Source organism: Arachis hypogaea, chromosome 11 (assembly GCF_003086295.3).
Source record: "Arachis hypogaea cultivar Tifrunner chromosome 11, arahy.Tifrunner.gnm2.J5K5, whole genome shotgun sequence".
Classification (NCBI taxonomy): Eukaryota; Viridiplantae; Streptophyta; class Magnoliopsida; order Fabales; family Fabaceae; genus Arachis; species Arachis hypogaea.
The window spans coordinates 22,494,066-22,512,330 of record NC_092046.1 but is presented as its reverse complement, the minus strand read 5'-3'; the positions used below and the strand labels follow the sequence as shown (position 1 = coordinate 22,512,330).

Sequence of the window (18,265 nt, the reverse complement as noted above, 5' to 3'; positions counted from 1 at the left end):
TATAATTAAGAGTAAGGTTTTAACACCACCAATTAGTCACACATATAAAAATACAAGAACAATTCTATTGTCATAATTATAATCTAACCTTATAAGTAATACAATACAATGAAACTATATATAAGTAATATAACTAAATTTTATCTACATCTATAGTCACATTTCATAAATAATATAATTAAATTATATTTATGTTTATAATTAAAATATGAATAAAAATACAAAAAATTATCAGGATAGTTAATTTTTTTTGTTCATAATTTTTTTATTATTTTTGTTGTGAAAAGTTTAATTATTTAAATAATTAATTATTTTTTAAAAAAGATAATTAAATAACACAAAAAAATCTTATTAAGAGTAATTTATTTATATATGATTAAAGAATAATTGAATAATTATATACGGTAAAAAATTAATATTATTAAAAAATAAAATTAAAAATCATGTTTTTTTTTCTTTTTTCCAAAATTTATCTACGAGTAATTCTATAAATATTTTATGACGAATAAAAATATTAAACTCGTACTAAAATTTATTCTAATAAAATTTATTTTTATTCTACTAAACGTTAAATAAACTATTGAAAATAATTTTGTTTCTTCCATTAGAGAAGAATGCTAAACTTCCATACTTCTATTATGTTATGGTAATAATTTGGCCTGTTATTTTTTAATGTACATAATAATAATAATAATAATAATAATAATAATAATAATAATAATAATAATAATAATAATAAACAAGTATATCACAGACTCACAGTAAAAAAGGAAGCACGTCATCAAATAATTTATCATCCGAATTATATATGAATCAAATTGATAATATGAGGGCTAACACTACAAAAATTGATAACAAATTCGATATTCGCACTTTTTATGTTTGGATCAGATATCAAATATATCCATAAAATAAAAAAATATTTAAAAATTTTATTTTTAAACAAAGTCAATAATTTTTTTTGTTTACTTTTGTAAACATATTTACTTCTATATGATTAGAGTGTGGATCCAATTCGATCATCTTACAGATCAGATACTGGTTCATTGTTGCAAAAGAATGCTTCTTTTATTATAAACCATTATTAGATCTTAATTACCATTAAAACAACTTAATTGTCAACAAAGAGATAATACTTATTGGTCTCTGATATTATGTTCGTATTTGAATCCATAGTTGTAAAAACCGAATTGGATCGGCTGGTTCGACCGGAAAACTAGTGAACCGGACTAGAACCGAATTCTAGTTCGGTTCGTTTTACTCTTTGGACCGTTTAAGGAATAAAACCGGTATGAACCGGTAAGAACCAATGCAAAGCAAAAGCAACTTCTACTTGCCACTTAACCATTGCACTTCTAAGTATTATATTTGACAAATACTAATTATATAGTATACATAAATATCTAATTTAATTTAATTTTTGTTTTTTCTATTTTTAAAATTAATTATATTTTAATTATATACCGTTATTAATATAAATATAAATTTCACTAAAAATTTATTAATTTACTTGATCTATTTTATTGCTAGTATTGTGATTAAGGTTATTTGTTTTGATATTAGTGTTAAAATCTACTGATATTATAGTTAGATGATAGACTTTGTGAATTAATTATTTTTTTATTGTGTCAAAATAAGATACTATTGTAGTATTAAAATTTTATGATTTTTTTTATATTAGTTATTTTTAGAAGTTGAGACTTGATTCTTCATAAAATGTTAGTGAAGATATGTATTTCAATTTTAATTTTAAGTTTTTAACTATTTTATATTTTATATTTACGTGAGACCGGTTTTATCGGTTCAACCAGTGATTTATCGGTTGAACCAATAAACCAGTAAACCAGTAGCTTGACCGGTTCGATCACTGGTTCGGTTCTAACAACTATATTTCAATCTAATTTCAAAAATTTCGATTTACTCAATTTAGTCTCCCAACTTAATAGTTATGACTCACATTGGTTCCTAATCTTATTTTTGTCACTGTCTCACAAAATCGTTAACGACATGCTGAGATGGACTAACGACTGTTACATTATACATTCTAGCGACTGTTTGATGTGACAATTGAAATTTTTTTTACCTTATTTTTTTTTCAACTAAACACTTAAAACCCTAATATGAGTCACGGATACCTAAGTTAGAAAATCAAACTAAGTAAATTGAAACTTTAAAAATCATATTAAAGCTCGAATATAACTTCAAAATAGAACTTTAACTTATGTAGTGATTAATTTAAATGAGAATCAAATAAATCAAAATTCAACATAATTTTTATCAATATTTTCAAATTCGAAATTTCTATACCAAAATTAACTAGGATTTTTCTTTAAATTAAAAATTTAATGAAATAGTGACTTTAATTATCTTAACCAATGTCCTAATTAATTACTTTTATGTCTTAAAAAAACTGTATATGAGAAGAAAATAATTAATTTGTCTACTTTAATAAATAGTTATTTTACTAAAATGAAAGAAACTATTTTTTTTGAATTTTTTAAGGACTAATTAATATTATATATTTTGTTACACTACATTTAGTTATAAAAATTTTATTTATTTCTAATGCTTATATTAAAAATAAAAACAAAATTTAAATTAGTAAATTTTAATCTATAATATAATAATAATATAGTAATTATTTTATATATTATACTAATAAAAATTAATTCTTTTTTTATTTATAAAAATTAATTCTTTTTTTATTTATAAAAATTTTAAGAGCTTGTTATATATATATATATATTTATGAATGTGATATATTTTTTTTGTAAATAATCTTTTAAAAAAAATCTAATAGTTAATCTATTACCTTTTTGTTTTAGTCTAAATTAAATATTTTTTATTGTTTTTGGAAAGAAAATCTTTTGAAGAATTTAATAATATATGATGAGGAACACCGAATAAATTATATAGAAACCAATTAAAACACAACATGAAAACATCTTTAAAAAAAAAGACGTTTTAGACGTCTTTATCTGAGTGGCCTCCATTTTTCAAATGCAACTTGACTATTCTAAGTGGATTTTCCAGAAATTTCGGTGACAAACCGATTGATATTTCTATCTGACGAACCACCATCCACCATCGCTTTCCGTGCAACCTCTTTTAGCCCCACTGCTCTCATCTTAATCTCTTCAGCCATGGGACCCTCCATGACTTCCGTAATGCACCTCTCAACCTCTTCAGCGCTCGCAACCCCATCTTCTTCTTCCCCAATCCTCATCCTCACCCCAGTCTTAAACACATTTTCTACAAGCTTAGCATTCGTCGGTTGATCCAACCAGTTTGGAAGGGCAACGATCGGTATGCCGGCCGTTACCGCTTCCAGGGTTGAGTTCCACCCGCAGTGGCTTACAAAGCAAGCCACCGCAGGGTGCATTAGCACCTTCGCCTGAGGGCACCATGTCACCACTAACCCCATTTCTTTGATTTCTTCCAAGAACCCTTGCGGCAATTCAGCACCACCCTTCTGTGGCGTAATCACCCAGAGAAATGGTTTCTTTGTGTTCTTCAAAGCAGTTGCGATGTTATCCATTTGCTTCTGTGAAAACTCCATTAAACTACCAAATGCCACGTAGATAACCGAACTAGTTGCCTTTTCATTAAGCCATTGTAGACAAGAATCTTCTGGTCTCAAAAAATTTTCACTAAGATCATCAGAATCTTCACTTTCTTTTTGTCCTAACAAATAAGGTGACACAAGGGGTCCAATGGTAAGGATACCGCTCAGTGAAGCCATGGAGTTCACTATCTCCTCTTCAAACTCGTAAACGGAAGATCCTAGAATCCATTTCACTTTGTCCAAGATTGGTTTAAAATCCATCAGCAATTTCTTGAGGTAGGGAGGGCAAGAAGGAAGTAAAACACTAGGAAGTTCTCGGACCCTTAGCATCGGCAGTGAGGGTAACTGAAGGGTCTCATTTGGATTCTCCATGTCGGGAAAATGGTTCGCGTTGCATACATAGCGATAGTAAATGGAAAAAAGAGCAGAAGCTTGGGGCCAAAGCACAGCGCAAGGAATTCCATGAGAAACGGCAACATCCACTGACCACGGCATAAAAAGACTTGTGATCAAGCACGAGAAGCTTCGATCGTTTTTCTTTAGGTGGGTCATGAGGTTCGAAAGATTCTCCGCACCTTTGGTTTCCAAGGAAGCAATGAAGGTCGCGGGGTATTTGCTGCGATCATGGTCGATGCTAAGGCCATCAGAGAAGTACTCTAGCTGGATCTTTGATGGGTTGTTGTTGTGGTGGGAATTGGTTTCTTGGGTGTTGAGGTTTTGGAAACGGTGAGGTGTTTCTTCGGGTATTGCTAAGGTGACGTGGACACCCTTTGATGCAAGGCGTTTTGCAAAATTGAGAGTTGGATTCAGGTGGCCTTGAAGAGTTGGTGACACCATTAAGACATTGATCATTTTTTTAGATGAAGACATTTTTTTTCTGCGGGCACAAAAGTGACAAAATGTGTTTTGCCATTGAAGACTAATTACATTTAAGAGTATGGAAATTAAGGATAAGAATAGAAGATAGGATTGGCGAAGGAAGAGTACTAAAATTAGGTAGAAACTCATGTGCATTCAACTTTATTTTAATTTTAATCTAATGCTCTCACCTATCAACTTCACGTGAAGTCGACTGTACCTGAATTTCCACCCTAAAATTAACGGCAAGATGATACGATGATTAACGCAGGACTTGGTAGATACAATTGCAGTGAATTTATATATGGTGAAAATTTAGGTACACTCAAATTTATGGCAAAATTAACAGTCGTTAAATAATATGATTAATTTAATTAAATTTTTATCTAACGATTTTAATTATCAACTTTACGTGAAATTGACTTCACCTGATTTTTTACTATATATATATCAATTTACATCACAGCATGGGGCAGTGTTTCTATTATTCTTTTTCTTTACTTTTTTTTTTCTTGGAGCATACAGGTCAATGCTAGTATGGGTGTATGGAATAAAACTTAATTTTTTTCGGTGACCGAGAAAAATTGAATTTAATGATAAATTAGTATGACTAAAGAAAAGGAAAATAAATAATTACTTTTAATTGTAAAAAAATTTATAGTGAAAATTCAAATATAATCAACTTTACATGAAATTGATAGTTGAGAGTCGTTAAACAATATAATTAATTTGACTAAACTTTTATCTAACGACTCTCAATTATCAATTTTACATGAAATTAATTGCACAAGAATTTCTATATATATATATATACATCATGCGTCAGTGTCTCTATTATTCTTTTTGGGTGACCGAAAAAAAAAAACTGACTTTAAATTAGTATGATTAAAGAAAACAAAAATAAATAATATTTTTAATTGTGAAAAATAATATTTATAGAAAATAAATTTTGATCGATTACATTTATAGAAAATAATTTAAAAAAATGGCTTCAAAAATTGTTAGGAGTACTATAAAAATTTGTAATGTTCTAATAACTTAGGTAAATACATGCATGTACTCAAATTTTAAATAAAATACTCAACATAGTCAATAATAATTTAGAAATGAAAGAAAATATTTTATTTCATACAAAACAATTAAAAAATATATTTTATGAGAATAAAATATATTTTATAACATCTTTTAAGCTATTTTTTAAAAAAATATATTTTATTCTAATACAAAATAATTTTATGTCATTTTTTAAGCCATTTTTTAAGCCATTTTTTTTTAAAAATGGCTTAAAAGATGTTATGAAAATGGCTTAAAAGATATATTTTATTCTAATACAAAATATTTCATAACATCTTTTAAGCCATTTTTAAGCCATTTTTTTAAAAAACGGCTTAAAAGATGTTATGAGAATAAAATATATTTCATACATCTTTTAAGCCATTTTTTTAAAAATATATTTTATTCTAATACAAAATAATTTTATGCCATTTTTAAGGCATTTTTTTTAAAAAATAGCTTAAAAGATGTTATGAAAATGGCTTAAAAGATATATTTTATTCTAGGTTTAATTACTCTGTTGGTCCTTATAGTTTCGCAAAATTTTTAATTAGGTCCCTATACTTTTTTCCTTTCAATTGGGTCCCTATACATTATTTTTTTTTTTCAATTTAGTCCCTGTTAACGTTAAACGTCAAAAAACTGTTAGTAAATTGTGAAATTACTTGTATACCCTTAGGGACCCAATTGAAAAGAAAAAAAATATAAGAACCTAATTAAAAATTTGATGAAACTATAAATATTCAATGAAAGATATTCTTATAATCCCTTTTATTTTGTCACTAACATTCTTTTATTTATTTATATACAAATTGTACCAAAAATACATTCTCTCTTTTTTTTAATTTTAAAATACCTTAAGAACATTTAAAAAATGGCTAAAATAAAACAGAAATCAGTATATACAAAATTCAATTTCTATCATTCAAGTATTCATTATAATCATGTAATTTTTTACATGTGTGAATTCATGACAGGAAACATTCATTAAAAAAAAAGTTTCTCCTGAATCTAGAGAAGGACAATGATTACATTTCAAGCACCCATCCAAAAGCTTTATCTGTTTCACGATCCTTCTTCATTGCCAGGAAAACATTCATTCAAGTGAGAGCAATCTTCTTCAGGGATTCCTGAAATACGTTACATATATGTTAGGGCAAAACACCATAATAAACCAACATCACTTTAAATTTACGTATATGAGCCAAAAGGAAAATCGATTCAGCAATAAGTCAAATCGTATTTTAATGTAATTCGAACCAGGCTAGTTCGAACTGCATTTACAAATAAATCGAACCAGGCCAGTTCGAATTAGGAAGAAAGAGTTGATGGTAAATCGAACCAGGCTGGTTCGAACTAGCAATGCATGTAATTCGAACCAGCCTAGTTCGAATTATAGGTAAGTTAGGGTTTTTAAGTAATTCGAACCACCCTAGTTCGAATTACACTTAAGCTGCGTTCTTAGTAATTCGAACCACACTGGTTCGAATTACTAGTGATTGGGCTATATAAGGAGTTCAAATCACACTGTTACTTTAGAGCTGTTTTTCCTTGTTGTTTCTTCATCTTATTGTACTTAAAAATTTGGTATTTACCTAGTGGATTAGTGAATATGTATTATCATTGAATCATATAACTCTTTAGTTAGCAACTTTTGCATTTATGGGATTTCTAGCTATATTCAAATTCAGATGCAACTTTTTCATTACTAGAAGGTAAAAAGATCAACAGATTACATAAGTCCTCTAACATAACATGTAACAGGAAAAAAAAAAATCAATAAGCACTAACAATAACAAGATCGCTACTACTGGGCTCCCGTGTGAGATGGTCCTCCAAGATGTGGGCAACTCCGGCGGGTGTGTCCGGGTTGGCGACAAAGGCCACACCTCTTTGGCCGATTCGAATCTGCCTCGTCCATATTCGTCCGTATCCTAGTGGATCTCGGACGACCCTCTCTCGCACGCCTCTTGGCAGGGTCCGGAATCACGGTTGGCCCGTCGTAAGGTGGCCAGAAGCCCTCCGGTATCGGCGGTGTGAATCCCATCTGGTACACACTGAACACTGAACTAATCTGATACACGCTGTGAACATAAGAGGACCAGGTAACCCGTGAGTAGGCGCAGCAGGCAAGTGCGTGCTGGCACGGGAAATGAAGTGCCTGGAAGTACCCGCAGTCACAGGTCCGAGACGCAAGCGATACTCTGTAGGTACCCAATGAGAAAGAGCCCGTCGGAGTTGTCTCGGCTACGGTGAACTCGGAGTTATCCCGGTCATACAAAGTCACCGTGAAGCACCTCGCGGTCTTCAAGTTGGCCTCTATACACTTCATCAAGTACTGACTGAATTGCTGTCCGGTTCCCATCTGTGCCTCAGCCTCTCTCCCCTTGCGAACAAAGAGTTCCGCAAGCCTTCCATATGTTGCCTTCACTAACGAGCATACAGGGAGGTTTCTGACACCCTTTAGGATTGAGTTCACACACTCCGAGATATTCGTCGTCATGTGACCGAATCTCCGTCCCTCATCACGATGCTGAGTCCACAAGGAATAATCAATCCGGTTCGCCCAGTCACACATTGCCGGGTCTTCAGACCGAAGAATATCAAACCAGTAATCAAACTCAACCTCGGTCTTGGCATATGCGGCATTCACTAGAAGCCTACGTGTGTCTTTGCCCTTGAAGGTAAGGGCAAAATTAGCCGCTACGTGTCGAATGCAGAATGCACGGTATGCAGATGGAGGTAACCAACATCCGTCCGGAGCCTCAAGCGCAGCCTTTATGCCGTTATGCCTGTCCGATATAACCAGAAGACCGGGCTGCGGTGTCACGTGCTGTCTAAGGTGGGAGAGAAAGAATGACCAAGACTCTACATTCTCACCTTCTACTAGTGCGAATGCAACGGGTAGAATGTTGGAGTTCCCGTCCTGTGCAATTGCGATGAGCAAAGTACCCCCGTACTTCCCATACAAATGGGTCCCGTCAATGCTAACTAGGGGCTTGCAATGGCGAAATGCCTGGATGAGCGGTGAAAACGTCCAGAAAAGTCTGTGGAAAAAAGCTTGAGACTCGTCTACTTGTCCACTAACTCGAACGGGGCTCGTCCGTAGGATTGCAACAGTACCGGGCATCGTCAACTGGACTCCCAAAACCCACCTGGGGAGCTCGTTGTATGACTCATCCCAGTCACCGTATACGAGGGCAATTGCCTTCTGCTTCGCCATCCAGACCCTCCTGTAAGTCGGCCTAAACCCGAAGTGTGCTGCCGTGGCATTTAGGAGCACCTTGATGCTGACGGATGCATCAGCCCTAACCATTGGCATAACGAACGCCGAAATCACATGATAATCCAAGCTCCTGTGGTCACTCGAGATGGAGGTCGCAAGACAAGTGTGAGGTCCATTGTACCGTTTGACCTCCCAAATGCCCTTGCGCTTCCGCAGACTCAGTCGAATCAACCATGTGCACCCATTCCCAAACTCAGAAGTGCCCACATAACGGCGATGATCAGACTCCACAACCTTGTATTGTACCCCTCGCCGGATGCTGTAAGTCTTCACACTTAACAGGGCCTCGTCTTTATCCTGAAATTGCTGACCAACCTGGAACTCTATCAAACCAGCAGTCCCTTCAGCATCTCTAGCTCCGAATCCAACAGAGTGCCCTGAAACACCCTCTTGCCTCATGGCATCCAGGTCCAAAGAGAAAAAATGTGGTGGATACTGCTGTGTGCCAGAACTAGAACCACCGACCGCCAATGCAGGCTCAGTCGCTCCAACCTCGTCGCCGCTGTCATCCTCAATCATATCCGGCTCGACGTCGTCCTCCTCTACATCACCCAACACTCCGTCTCCGACGCCAACCGGTGGAACTCCCTGTAAAGCGTTCGGCAGAATATCAACTGATCCTACCACGTCGCCTACTCCATCATTGAGATCAACAGCAAAAGACAGGGAGGCGACTGGTTGGACCGCTAGCTCGTACACAGGGATGGACGAAGAAGCAAAGGCAGGCCTGGAACTGGAACCGGCTGCCGCGGCTTCAGTGGTGGCATTCCGGTTCGAACCCCCTGAGCTGGATACCACATCAACCAGCTTTGCCAACAACTCCGGTGTCCTCACCTCGGGAAACTGCCTCCGACATAGAAACATGACTTGCAGGTCCTCATCACTACCAATCGTGAAGCAATCATACTTCACGGTATCCTGCAAGACAGTGATTGGAATGTGATAGAAAAACTTCTTCACTCGCTTCGCACCTTCCAGACCAAATTTCATCAGCACAGATCTAACAAGGTCATCATAGCTCGTCGTTGGTTTCACGACAATACAGAGAGGATCCTTATCTGTAAACTTCACACCGGAGCGAGTTTTCCTCTTAATGGATCCTCTGTGGTGAACCAAAACCACAAAACTCTCCTCACTAGCCATCTTACACCCTCTATGAGAGCAACTCACGTTTAGAACCATATATATACTGCACTGTCTACCACTAAATCAAACCGGACTGGTTCGAATTCGGTTCTTAGTAATTCGAACCAGCCTGGTTCGAATTACTTGATGCAGCGTCTCCCCATATAATTCGAACCAGCTTGGTTCGAATTATGTGCTGCAGTTTCCTCCCCTGTAATTCGAACCACCCTGGTTCGATTTACTTGAATCAATTTCTCTCCTAGTAATTCGAACCATCCTGGTTCGAATTACTCATGAATGGAGTTCGAACCATACTGGTTCGAATTATATAAATATAGGGTTTGGCTCATTGCTGAAACGAATTTCACTTTGGCTCATTTAGGTAATTTGCAACTTCCCTTGGTTTATTCTAGTTTTTTGCCCTATATGTTACATATATAGTTAAAGGGTGACCCAAAATCAAGAGACTATCCATAAGTACTACTACTTTCATCCAAGAATATGTGTCTTTTTACCAAAACTTAAAAAGAAAATAAAAATTGTATTTAACACAACTTTTTTCTCTTATCTCAACATATTTCTGTCTTATCTCTATAGTCTATTTCTATACATTTATCAAACACAACCTAAAAAACACTTAGTTTTGGACGGAAACAAATTGAAAGATACCTTGACAACAATAACAGATAAATTGCTAATCGGGTCTATATTGGTTATTGGTCCTTTCTCCTTAAAGAAGTACTTCCTTAGCACCTTCTCATACTTCTTTGGCTCAATATAAAAGAAAGGGAATGCAGCTCCAAGACCATCTCTAACTAAGTTTGGTGAATTGATTTATGAGAATAAAAGAGGAGAAAAACTTTGAATGGAATACAAGACTTTCAATTAGTTGTAGCAAATCTATATATTATTCTGTGATAGTAGCTTTGTTACACAGATATACAGTAGTACAAGCACATTTACAAAATGACTTGTTCTTATTGGCAATGATGATATCAATAATTATTCGTATTAGTCATAGTAGTAATAAAGCATTAAAGCAACAGTGGCAGTAACTACTTAAAACAAAATCAAATACATACTATCTAATGCCTCTACATCCGGTAAAATATATGACATCTAGCAAATTCACAACTCATTGGAAAAATTTTCAAGTCACAAGATAAAATACCTGCGGTCTCTTAGATTCTTTGGCAGAATTGGCAACTGCATCAAATCCAACATAAGCAAAGAACGACAACCTCAAAAGGGAGACCAGTTGGAAACATCAACCTCAAAAGCTCCAACAAGAACGACAACTACATAAAAAAAAAACAGAATCCTAACAAACCAGCATCATCACACTAACAACAATCAACAATAAACAAAATTCATAATTAGCAAAACTAATTCATATGTCAATTCATCACATATATTCATATATTTTTAGAATTGAAATTCATAATTAGCAAAATTAATTCATATGTCAATTCATCACATATATTCATATATTTTTAGAATTGGACAACTGTAGTGAACAAATAAACTAAAGGAGTTGCCAATTTTTAGAATTGGACAACTGTAATCAATTTTTTGTGTATTGATCTGCATTTGAGAATAGCAATAAAGCTTACCTATGGCAAACTCCAAAATTATCCATTGAATATCACAGTTTGTAATTCATTTCTCTCTAATAGTAAAACAAAATTGTTACTGTGTGTGCGTTTGTAGTAAAGAATATATGGTTCATGATTGAAGGCACAAAGCGTACAACCTTAATATATGGTACAACCAGAAACTAACTCACCTGTTCTGGCAGATCAAGTGTACAGGCAGCAAAGCGAGGCGAGGCGCGGCAACGTGAGGTGAGGCCTGCCGAGTTGCGGACAGGGCTTCGACGGATCAGTCAGTTCAGATCTTCAGAGACCGACAAAGGCTTTGGATGAAGATGACGGACCGATGGCTATGGATGAAGATGCCGAAGCCTATGGATGAAGACGACAGACCCCTGGAGGAGAAGCGCACTTTACACGATTTTCAGAGAGAAAATTAGGGGCTGGCTAGGGTTTTGTTTTCCTTTGTGATAAAATGTCAAGGAGTTTTTGGGTATTTTGAAAAGATAGAGATATGTACGAATAGAATATCTAACTCAAATAGAAGAATATTCGTTTTTTAAACAAAATATTCTGTTATCCTCACGGCAGAGACTTAATTGAAAAAAAAAATAATGTATAGGGACCCAATTGAAAGGAAAAAAAGTATAGGGACCTAATTGAAAATTTCGCGAAACTATAGGGACCAACAGAGTAATTAAACCTTTATTCTAATACAAAATATTTCATAACAACTTTTAAGCCATTTTTAAGCCATTTTTTAAAAAAATGGCTTAAAAGATGTTATGAAATATATTTTATTCTCATAAAATATATTTTTTAATTGTTTTGTATGGAATAAAATATTTTATTTCATTTCTAAATTATTATTGACTATGTAGAGTATTTTATTTAAAATTTGAATACATGCATGTATTTACCTAAGTTATTAGAACATTACAAATTTTTATAGTACTCCTAACATTTTTTAAGCCATTTTTTAAAAATTATTTTGCATAGGATAAAATATTTTTTGTAGTATAATTTAAATAAATTTATTAAAAAAATTTATTAAAAAATATTCATGAGCTATTAAAAATGGACAAAAGAGTATTGTATGAAATTCGAATTGATAGATCACAAATATTTTAAAGAAGTCTCGTAATTAAATATTTTGTTAGTTTTTTTTAATGTATGAAATAAAATATATATATTTTTTAATTTTTAAATTATTAATTTTTTTAATAAATTTTTTAATAAAATTTTTTAATATATTATTAATTTTTTAACAGTCAAATTCGAATTATTTGGAAACGCGTGCTGTGTGTAATTCGAACTAACCTGATTCGAATTACTTTGGAAAGCTTCCTCCTATATAATTCGAACTCATTTAGTTCGAATTATGTATGTTTTTAGTTCGAACCAAACTGGTTCGAATTACTCTTAATTTCGCTAAACAATTCGAGCTGATTCGATTCGAATTATATACAAGTGCAAATCGAACTAAACTGGTTCGAATTGCATAGAGAAGTGCTTTGGCTCATTCATGAAGCAATTTCCAGTTTGGCGGATTTGCGTAATTTCTAAGCTTCCTTGGCTTATTTACGTTTTTTACCCATAAAATTATATAAATTATAAAATATTATTCAAAATTTTTAAACTATTTTTTTTAACTTCAGATATCTTATTATTCTATTTTTTATTTTTTATTTTTTATTTTATTTTATTTTTTTACAATTAGAGCCATGAAGACTAGTACACAATGAGAAAATAAAAATTAACTAAACTAAACCGTTAAGTGTATTATTTATACTATACATTTGTAGAAATATTTAGAATTTTCATGATTTTATTTTATACAAAAACATATCTATATATCACGATCGAAAAATTTAGAAAATAACTAAATAAATTAAATACTAAAAATATTAAAATAGTATATAAAATTATCAATTAATATTTAAATTTGTCTGTGAAAGATAATTTATCTTTAAATTGGTTTTTAAAAAAATTAAATTAGTCCAGTTAAACCTTGAAAGATTTTGCAATAAGTCAAATCAATTATAAAGCAACAATTTATTTGCACTTCTGTATATTATAGAGTTTGTTAAACTCTTTAAATTTAATCTAAAAATATTTTTATAATTCAAATAAAAAACTTTTAAAAGAGTAAAATTTTAAAATAATTATTATATTTATTTAGTGAGATCAAAAAAATGAATTAATAGTATATAATTAATAATTATTTGATAAAATTAACTAAATAAAAAATTTTCAATGCAAAAAATATTTAAAAATATAAAATCTAAAAATAAGTAGAATGAGAAAATAATTTTTGTCATAATCTAATTATTTCTATTATTTTATATGAAGAGAATGTTGCTTGTTAAGGTGTAAAAAGTGATATTAAAATTAGTCAGATCAAGAAATATTAAAAATTTAAGAATATGAAGAAAATAAGATAAATTTATATAAGTATTAGTTTGATTAATTTTTAAAATTTTAGAGATGAAAATAATTCATTTGTACTTTTGGATAGGGGTGTCAATGGGGCGGGTAGTTGTTCTATCCGACCTCGTCCCATCCTACAATAACCCGCATAAAACCCGTTTCACTCCTATCTTTGGGTAGTAAAAAATTGAACCATAACCCGTCCATGTGGGTATCCGTTCCACTCCTATAATTATTAAAATTTAATAAATAAAATATAATTTTAAAATTTATATAAGCATCATGACATACATAACATAAATTAAAATAAAAATTTAAATATGATTCAATATTGTTGATTATTTTATTAATTATTTTACATACATTACATATATTGTATATTAAAATTATATATATTATATATATACCGGGACCGGTATTACCTAAACCCGACCTCGTCCTGCTCCACCCAAGAACCCACCTCGGTGCGGAGTGGGTAATTACCCGTCCCGTGTGGGTAGGGACAGGGTGCGTATCTGCGGATTCGGATGGTGTTGTCATCCGTACTTTTGGGAACTAATTTGACTCCATATAAGTTTATGGCATGTCAGATAATAAATGGCATATCACATGTTACTGACATAACACATCAACAAATTATTTTATGACACGTGATATTTAACCTGCCGTATCATTATGTCACGTGTCACTTAACGTGATACGGAATAATCTAATTAACACAAAGACTAATTTAACTTACGGTTATATCTTTTAGAGATTAATAATCTAATATTACTAATTTAATCTTTAAAAAACTCATTTAAAAAATGAACAATCTTTAAGAGATAAATTTAAACATTAATCCACAAAAATATTTAAGATAATATTTAAGAAAAATTATCTAAAAATTATGATATACTATCTTGAGAAACCTATAAAAAGACTATCATAAAGCTCATTGTAATTAAGTTAAAAAAAAATCAAATTCTAAAATATCGTTCTACTCTCTCTTTAAATTATTAATAATATAACTATTAAATTTGTCTAGCCATTTATTTAAACTACTTGATGGGTGTAAAATCAGCTTGGGAGAAAATAGGATTGAAAAGTTCTTTGTCTTATTATAGTAATGAGGCCACTAAGATAAAGACGCCTAAAACGTCTTTTTTTTAAAGATGTTTTCATGTTGTGTTTTAATTGGTTTTTATATAATTTATTCGGTGTTCCTCATCACATATTATTAAATTCCTCAAAATATTTTCTTTTCAAAAACAATAAAAAATATTTAATTTAGACTAAAACAAAAAGTTAATAAATTAACTATTAGATTTTTTTAAAAGATTATTTACATAAAACAATATATCACATTCATCGTATATATATATATATATATATATATATATATATATATATAACAAGCTCTTAAAATTTTTATAAATAAAAAAATAATTAATTTTTATTCGTATAATATATAAAATAATTACTATATTATTATTATATTATAGATTAAAATTTACTAATTTAAATTTTATTTTTATTTTTAATATAAGCATTAGAAATAAATAAATTTTTTATAACAAGATGTAATGTAACAAAATATATATAATATTAATTAGTTTTTAAAAAATTCTGAAAAGATAATTTTTTTTAATAAAGTGTTATTAAAAAATCAACATTATAAAAACTAATTTCAACCAATATGATATAATAGGTTATTAAATATATTTAATACAAAACACATTGAATATAAATTTTTATTGAGTTTAAATTTTAAATAATTTTTAATTGAATTTCGAATATTTTTATTTTAAAGAGTTAGAATATTTTAACATCATTTTTTTCGTATCTTTTTAATTGAGTCTTTGATTTTTTAAATTATAAACCTTATTTATAATTAAGAGTAAGGTTTTAACACCACCAATTAGTCACACATATAAAAATACAAGAACAATTCTATTGTCATAATTATAATCTAACCTTATAAGCAATACAATACAATGAAACTATATATAAGTAATATAATTAAATTTTATCTACATCTATAGTCACATTTCATAAATAATATAATTAAAATATGAATAAAAATACAAAAAATTATCAGGATAGTTAATTTTTTTGTTCATAATTTTTTTATTATTTTTGTTGTGAAAAGTTTAATTATTTTAATAATTAATTATTTTTTAAAAAATATAATTAAATAACACAAAAAAGTATTATTAAGAGTAATTTATTTATATATGATTAAAGAATAATTGAATAATTATATACGGTAAAAAATTAATATTATTAAAAAATAAAATTAAAAATCATGTTTTTTTTTCTTTTTTCCAAAATTTATCTACGAGTAATTCTATAAATATTTTATGACGAATAAAAATATTAAACTCGTACTAAAATTTATTCTAATAAAATTTATTTTTATTCTACTAAACGTTAAATAAACTATTGAAAATAATTTTGTTTCTTCCATTAGAGAAGAATGCTAAACTTCCATACTTCTATTATGTTATGGTAATAATTTGGCCTGTTATTTTTTAATGTACATAATAATAATAATAATAATAATAATAATAATAATAATAATAATAATAATAATAATAATAATAATAATAATAATAAAAAAAAAAAAAAAAACAAGTATATCACAGACTCACAGTAAAAAAGGAAGCACGTCACCAAATAATTTATCATCCGAATTATATATGAATCAAATTGATAATATGAGGGCTAACACTACAAAAATCGATAACAAATTCGATATTCGCACTTTTTATGTTTGGATCAGATATCAAATATATCCATAAAATAAAAAAATATTAAAAATTTTTATTTTTAAAAAAAGTCAATAATTTTTTTTGTTTACTTTTGTAAACATATTTACTTCTATATGATTAGAGTGTGGATCCAATTCGATCCAATTCGATCATCTTACAGATCAGATACTGGTTCATTGTTGCAAAAGAATGCTTCTTTTATTATAAACCATTATTAGATCTTAATTACCATTAAAACAACTTAATTGTCAACAAAGAGATAATACTTATTGGTCTCTGATATTATGTTCGTATTTGAATCCATAGTTGTAAAAACCGAATTGGATCGGCTAGTTCGACCGGAAAACTAGTGAACCGGACTAGAACCGAATCCTAGTTCGGTTCGTTTTACTCTTTGGACCGTTTAAGGAATAAAACCGGTATGAACCGGTAAGAACCAATGCAAAGCAAAAGCAACTTCTACTTGCCACTTAGCCATTGCACTTCTAAGTATTATATTTGACAAATACTAATTATATAGTATACATAAATATCTAATTTAATTTAATTTTTGTTTTTTCTATTTTTAAAATTAATTATATTTTAATTATATACCGTTATTAATATAAATATAAATTTCACTAAAAATTTATTAATTTACTTGATCTATTTTATTGCTAGTATTGTGATTAAGGTTATTTATTTTGATGTTAGTGTTAAAATCTACTGATATTATAGTTAGATGATAGGCTTTGTGAATTAATTATTTTTTTATTGTGTCAAAATAAGATACTATTGTAGTATTAAAATTTTATGATTTTTTTATATTAGTTATTTTTAGAAGTTGAGACTTGATTCTTCATAAAATGTTAGTGAAGATATGTATTTCAATTTTAATTTTAAGTTTTTAACTATTTTATATTTTATATTTACGTGAGACCGGTTTTATCGGTTCAACCAGTAATTTATCGGTTGAACCAATAAACCAGTGAACCAGTAGCTTGACCGGTTCGATCACTGGTTCGATTTTAACAACTATATTTCAATCTAATTTCAAAAATTTCGATTTACTCAATTTAGTCTCCCAACTTAATAGTTATGACTCACATTGGTTCCTAATCTTATTTTTGTCACTGTCTCACAAAATCGTTAACGACATGCTGAGATGGACTAACGACTGTTACATTATACATTCTAGCGACTGTTTGATGTGACAATTGAAATTTTTTTTACCTTATTTTTTTTTCAACTAAACACTTAAAACCCTAATATGAGTCACGGATACCTAAGTTAGAAAATCAAACTAAGTAAATTGAAACTTTAAAAATCATATTAAAGCTCGAATATAACTTCAAAATAGAACTTTAACTTATGTAGTGATTAATTTAAATGAGAATCAAATAAATCAAAATTCAACATAATTTTTATCAATATTTTCAAATTCGAAATTTCTATACCAAAATTAACTAGGATTTTTCTTTAAATTAAAAATTTAATGAAATAGTGACTTTAATTATCTTAACCAATTTCCTAATTAATTACTTTTATGTCTTAAAAAAACTGTATATGAGAAGAAAATAATTAATTTGTCTACTTTAATAAATAGTTATTTTACTAAAATGAA

At 30.0% G+C, this 18,265-nt stretch overlaps 1 protein-coding gene across 1 annotated transcript; it reads right to left on the bottom strand.

Moving 5' to 3' along the window:
- Window positions 1–3,016: 3,016 nt before the first annotated feature.
- LOC112721138 (UDP-glycosyltransferase 84B2-like) lies at window positions 3,017–4,402 on the bottom strand. The gene has a single exon (XM_025772206.1). It carries the CDS (start codon window positions 4,400–4,402, stop codon window positions 3,017–3,019), a length of 1,386 nt encoding a protein of 461 aa, XP_025627991.1.
- Between the last annotated feature and the right edge of the window lie 13,863 nt (window positions 4,403–18,265).

Bases quoted from the DNA above. Each gene is read 5' to 3' on its own strand.
- LOC112721138 (XM_025772206.1), bottom strand. From the start codon at position 4,402: ATGGTGTCACCAACTCTTCAAGGCCACCTGAATCCAACTCTCAATTTT.